The sequence below is a fragment of the Dipteris shenzhenensis genome, chromosome 6, assembly GCF_047967505.1.
Source record: "Dipteris shenzhenensis isolate YYH24624 ecotype China chromosome 6, Dip_SZ_1.0, whole genome shotgun sequence".
Classification (NCBI taxonomy): Eukaryota; Viridiplantae; Streptophyta; class Polypodiopsida; order Gleicheniales; family Dipteridaceae; genus Dipteris; species Dipteris shenzhenensis.
This window is the reverse complement of record NC_141601.1, coordinates 27,484,327-27,490,888: the sequence shown is the minus strand read 5'-3', so window position 1 is coordinate 27,490,888 and position 6,562 is coordinate 27,484,327. Positions and strand designations below refer to the sequence as shown.

Genomic DNA, 6,562 nt, shown 5'->3' with positions numbered 1-6,562 from the left:
CCTTGCCTCCCCTCCCCTTCCTGCGCCTTTACTGCCTCCCCCTTTTGTCCCACTCGCTTGTCCCACCCCCTTCCATCCCTTAACCTCTCCCTCCCCCTTCCATCTCCTGGATCGCCTCATGCTTCCATTCGCCTCATGCTTCCATTCCCTGGGCCTCTCCATTCCCCTTTTGTCCCCCTAGCCTCTCCTTCCCCTCCTGCCTACCTTAATGCTCTACCTCCCTTCCCTTATCTCTTTGGCTCTCTTTCCCCCCCTTCTATCCCATCTCTTCACCTCCCCTCTTGCATCGCATCCCATTTGCATTTAAGGGGCCACTGTAGTTTCTACATATGTAGGAGGGACCCTAACAACTTGCAAGAGGTCATTTAAGTACGGACAAGCGGATGGAAAAGGCCAAGAGGGAACGTTATAAAAGAGGAGGATGACAATGGTGACGAGGGAAGCAAGGAAGGAAAGCACGAGTGAAGCTTCATGGTGTTAAGAGGTGATTGGGCTATTTAATCACAACCATTTCACTTTCCTACGCACACAACCAAAGTTTCCCTTACTTTCCTCCTACATAGTCACACGACCAAAGTCTCTCTCACTTATAAAACCACACGTCTTTCTCCTCGCCATGGCTTCTGAAGATGTCCAACTCCTTTCTGTCTCGGCGAGCCCCTACGCAATGCGTGCCATCCTCGCCCTCTCCGCCAAAAAGGTCCCATTCACCACCCTCACCGAGGACCTCTCCAACAAAAGCCCCCTCCTCCTCCAATCCAACCCTGTCTACAAGAAAGTCCCCGTCCTCCTCCACCTTGGTAAACCCGTCTGCGAGTCCTCCATCATCGTCCAGTACGTCGACGAAGCTTTCCCCTCCCCCGATGGCAAGAACCTCCTCCCTTCGGATCCCTACGATCGCGCCGTCGCTCGCTTCTGGGCTGACTTCGTGGACAAGAAGGTGCGTGCGTTGCCTTACTGCCTGTCATTTTTTCCTCGTTTTTGCTAGAACCAAACCTCTTAACAGCCTACTCTCGCCAGTTTGAGGAAGTAAGGGGTCTGTGGGCTGTAATGAATGCCTCATTTGTGGCATTCTATTGCAAGAAAATGCAGGCCGGAAGATAAGTGTTCTTCAAGCGTATGATAGTAAAAATTGTACTTGCGAGCAGATGAAAGGGACGAATCTCGTCCATTAAAATTAAAGATTGAGGTGAAGGATTTGTAACTAGGATCCTGCATCTCACATGCCGGCTTCTTTTGCTCGCCTGTGTTGCACAGCTTAATGAAGCTATATTTCGGCTCTTCAAACCAACGGAAGAGGAGCGGAAGGCGGCTCTTCAAGACTTCAAGGACTGCCTGAGTTTATTGGAAGAAGCCTTAGGTACTGTTGCAAAGGAGCCCCCTTATTTCGGGGGTGCCACGGTGGGCTACGTCGATATAATCTTGGGTCCTTTTGTGGCGTGGCAATATACTTTGGAAACTTTGGGGAACCGCAGTCTTGAGCTGGAGGCGTATCCACGTTTGTATGGGTGGAAGAAAGCATTCGAGGAATCAACATTAGGAGAGACTTTGTTAGCACCAGAGACGGTGTGTGAATTGTTGAAGGCAGTGAGGGCCGCAAGAGCACAAGCCCAAGTGTAACGAGGCTTGAAAAGCCAAAAGCTCTTTGGCAATAGTGACAATAAGGGAGAGGCTTTCTTTCTATCTAACAAGTAGCTTGACCCGTCTACGATAGGTTAGAGATCGGCTCTGTTCGGTCTCACGGTGGATATCTTTAATTTCAAGAATAAAATTTCAAACTTTATTTATAAATCTTAATATTTTAATGAAAATTTCCAGGTGCATCTTGATTAATCCTTAGCATCTCTCTCTCTCTCTCTCTCTCTCTCTCTCTCTCTCTTTCTCTCTCTCTCTCTCTCTCTCTCTCTCACCATGTGTGTGTGCGCACGCGGTCAAGTGTATGTATGCTCTTGTAAGTGTATGTATGTAGGCCTATATGTCGACACATTTCCATGTGCGCGTTTGCCTAGTGGACACACATGCACGTGTTAATTCTCTACGCATGCTTGAGTGTGTGTGTCTGTCCACACATGTACTATTGCTCCTCTCTCATCATGTGTGTGTGTGTGTGAGAGAGAGAGAGAGAGAGAGGTGTGAGTGAGAAAGTGGAGGTGTGTGCATGATGAGAAAGGAGTAATTGTACATGTGTGGAGAGACACACATAGTCAAGCATTCGTAGAGAATTGACACGTGCATGTGTGTCCACTAGGCAAACACACACATGTAAATGTGTCGACATATAGGCCTACATACATACGCTTATAAGAGCATACATACACTTCATGCATGCATGCATACATACATACATACATACATGTTAATATTCATATGCCAATCTTGTGTTTTTCCATGTGTGAAGCTCGGGTTTTATCTAGCACTTCTACCACATCATTGCCCTTTGGACTATTTTTGGCCACGCTAGAGTACCGTTTCATAGTCTGGCTCTCGTGCACAATCAGTTTGTTGTCTCTTTTTTTCTAATTCAGTTGCTGCATTCTTGGGTAGCGCATAGATTTTTTCTGGCATTCTGGGCCTCTGCTTGCACCGCTAGCATTTATTGTGCCATGTATGTGTATATATTCATATTTATATAGTTATATTGATATATATATATATATATATATGTAAATAAATAAATAAATAAATACATACATACGTACATACTAATGTTAATATTTATATATCTATCTGCCAATCTTGTGTTTTTCCATGTGTCAAGCTTGGGTTTTGTTCCATGCTTCTGCCACATCATTATCCTTTGGACTGTTTTTGGCCACGTCAGAGTACCATTTCATAGTCTCGCTCTCATGCACGGTCAGTTTGTTGTCTCATATTTATATGTCAATCTTGTGTTTTTCCATGTGTCAAAATCAAGTTTTGTCCTATAATTCTTCGGAGTCATTGTTCTTTGGACTGTTTCTGGCCATGTTAGAGTGCCGTTTCGTAGTCTGGCTCTCATGCACAGTCAGTTTGCTGTCTCTTTTTTGCTAGCTCAGTTGTTGCATTCTTGGGTAACACGTAGATTTCTTTTTGCCATTTTGGGCCTCTACCATCGAAGTAATGGCTAGCATTCATCGTGCTTTACATATTCATATTTATATAGTTATATTTATATCTATATGTATATAAATAAATGAATATTTATTTATTTAAGTACACACACACATGCCAATCTTGTGTTTTTCCATGTGTTAAGCTCTAGTTTTGTCTCATACTTTTGCCATGTCATTGTCCTTTGGATTGTTTCTGGCCACATCTAACTCAAAATTTAAAATCAGCACTATGGTGGATTGTCTATGAGAGGCAAAGATGTCTCGGATCTACATCTGTCTGGCCGTCTTATGCTGTGGCGGCAGAGGATGGCATGGTCTCCTCGATCTCTGAACCCGCTGAGCTATGTTCAAAGTGACCCCTCGTCTCGAGCAATCTCCTCTGAGGAAAGCTATGAGAGGTCAGACCTCAATCAAGTGTGCTCTGGTCGCTCTCCATGTCATGGGTAGCCTTTGCAATCCTCTCTCAATAATCCACACCGCCTGCATATCAGCTAGCTCCTCCTCCTCCAACCCACTATGTCTTGGAGCCAAACTCAAATGCATAGAAAATTGTGACATGCCACTGCGTTTGATCAGCCTCTGTATCTTGTGGTCTGGTCCCTCTTGCCACTCCCTAGTCTTTCATAGCAAGGTCTCCCTGTGGCGGCGTATCTCAAGTAGATAGAGCCCAATGCAGACTTGGTCATGGAAGTGGATCAATCGCAATAGTGGACCAAACCCACTCCCATCTTGGTAAAGATAGTGGTATCGCCCCTGGATCTTGTAGTAAGCTGGGCAAGCATAGAGAATGTGCTCCTCTATCTCAATCTCTTTGAGTGTAGAGATCCATTGCTCTCTAGGTATACGTGTTGCTCTCCCTGTCTCTCAATCCTCAACTGATGAGATGAAACCCACATCTGCCCAATGGCAATCCTCAAATGCATGTGAGACTCCCCCATAATCAAGATACTGGGGTCTAATAATGAATCCCTCCTCTGAGACTGGTCACAGTAGAACTGGGTCTTGGTGGGGAGCTCTTGAACTCCCCCCCAAGCCCAAGATGTATGGAGTTGGAGGAGGTCTAACTGTATGATATGGTTAATCTCATTCCATGGAATTGACTCAGGGGGTGCATCCATACTGTACTAAAAGGGAGGGAGCCTGTCCATCTGAATCCCATGTCTAGCAAACCATGTGGATATACATGCATATCATGTGTCCGCCCCGCTCTCAACTAGTCATCTGGATGACTCTAGAGCTAGCCTCGATCGCCATTTCACAATTTGGCTCGTGCGCAATAAGTGTCTTGTCTCTTTTTTGCTAGTGTATTTGCTGCATTCTTACGTAGCCTATAGATTTCTTTCTGCCATCCTCTGTCTCTGCCTGTACAATAATGGCTAGCATTCATTGTACCATGGAAATGGCTAGCATTCATCACATTAGTTTGCTAGTCTGCCTGTCTGCTATTTGTGGCAGTTTGCTTCGTAGTCTCGTATGCTCCAAGCTCAAGTCCTTCGAGTGCTAATTGGTGCTCCTATGGTGCTACTAGTTGTCTCAGGTCTATATTCTTGACTTGATTTGTCATGCCCCACTCTAGCTTCTCTTATCTAGTCTCCACTCCACCTTCCAGCATCACATGGCCCCTCTCCACGTCACCCTGCAGCTCCAAGTGGCGAGCCCATTAGCTCCTCTCCACTCCACCTTTCAACAGTACCTGGCATGCCCAACATTTTCCCCTCGAAACTCTTCCTTAAGGAAGTAGTTAGATTAGATATAGAGATATGCATGCAGTTCAAGCTTATGTGTGCATGTAAATGGATGTGTATCTTTATGTGCTTTATCATACACTATAACACCAACATCAATTTACTTGTTTGTGGTCATATGCAACCAAAGAAGTTAAATCCTTGTTCAAGCAACTCTTCCAAGGCCAAAATTATTCACCTCCCATTTGTGAGCCTGTGCTTATTGTGGCCACTCTAGAGCATCAACCAAACGTTAAATAACTAAAACTATGACATCTCTACCATGCTCCTAAAAACTAATCAATAACCACCCCACACATGGCCCCTTCTTTAAAACCAAAAACACTACACCCAAAAAAAATTCCCTTGATATTGGAAGCTTATTGTGTGTGCCGAGGTTATGGATATGCACAACAATAAGTATTTTGTTAATGCCTTTGAGATAGGTCTTAAATAGCTCAAACAATTTTTGAAGAACCGTGTACTTTCAACATACAGACAGCCTTTTGTTTGTTAGAAATAGGATAGCTTAGTCAATTTTTGAGAAAGCTTGTACCTTCAACATAGCCCTTAGGAACAACCTCTTGTTTGCCAGAAATAGCCTACGAAGGCCTACAAAATTCATGCTGAACAAAAGAAATTCAAAGAATGATAAAGCCTGATCATGATTGCCTAGGAGGCCACTTGAAAATTACTTTTTGTGTCTATTCATATTTTATGGTAGAATTGAACACAATGTAATTTTTATTGGAAGGGGGTCCAAGGACAAACATCAGGTTGAACAATGGATTCCATCAGATACACCTTCATTGTATAATAGTTAAAATTGAACTGTACCACTCTTATGAGAGAAAATTAGAAGAATGATGAAGCCAAATTGTAAATGGAAGCCACTTGAGATACTTTTGCATTCATTGATATTTAAATAGAACATTTGATCATATTAACACAACTTTTTTGGAAGGCCCCCGTCCAGGAGCCTCTTGAAATACTTTACATTTATTAACGTTTTAATGGAAAAATTAAACATAACATAGCTTGCTTTGGAAGGAAGCCAACGATAGCCATCCAGTTGAATAATGGATTGTGATGATTCACATTCGGGTTGTACGTAATAGTTGAAATTGAACTATACCGCTACACTGAGAAGAAGGGGATTGCTTTCTTAGCACAGAGGCTTACTTTTTGGATGGCATCCAATGATAAAATTGCCACTTGATTTACGGATCGCAGCAAGAAGATAGAATCAATAATCACCATCAGAAACGTGTGCAACACCGATTTGGAGAGGACTGAGTGCAACACCTTGTCAGCCACGCCTTGACAATGTCAATTCAGATGTGGGCACCGATTCAAGATAGGGGATGAGAGGGTGAAGTGAAGGCCCAAGGGTTCATTCCAATCACACATAGGGGATACAGAATGCAGGGTTTGTTTATTTCAAATATATCTACTGCTAGTTTGCAAGCGTATTACTACTGTGGAACATTTTTTGGCCTTAAACGTTGGGAAGACACTATCCTTAAGCCAGCATTCCCTTTCTGCTAACAAAACAATAAAACAATCAGGATGTACCTGAAGTGCAGTCATGCAATCTTTCCCATTGAGTTTCACTAGTGACCAGAGTTACAATGTCATCGTCAAACTGTAGGAACGTTAACGGGACATGCTTCCCCCACTTATCCCAATTGGCTGTCATGCATGCCACACTTAATAGCGATGGGATTGGTGCAAAACGAATGCAGG

The 6,562-nt window shown here is 43.6% G+C and overlaps 1 protein-coding gene across 1 annotated transcript; it reads left to right on the top strand.

Annotated features, from left to right (window-relative positions):
* Positions 1-533: 533 nt before the first annotated feature.
* LOC147900996 (putative glutathione S-transferase) lies at positions 534-1,815 on the top strand. Its single transcript, XM_087375593.1, has 2 exons — positions 534-940; positions 1,258-1,815. The coding sequence occupies exons 1-2, from the start codon at positions 617-619 to the stop codon at positions 1,618-1,620; spliced, it is 687 nt and encodes a 228-aa protein (XP_087231719.1). The 5' UTR covers positions 534-616; the 3' UTR covers positions 1,621-1,815.
* The last annotated feature ends 4,747 nt before the right edge of the window (positions 1,816-6,562 follow it).

Coding starts and splice junctions, on each gene's coding strand:
- LOC147900996 (XM_087375593.1), top strand. CDS start 617: ATGGCTTCTGAAGATGTCCAACTCCTTTCTGTCTCGGCGAGCCCCTAC. Junction 941..1,257: donor CTGACTTCGTGGACAAGAAG/GTGCGTGCGTTG, acceptor TGTGTTGCACAG/CTTAATGAAGCTATATTTCG.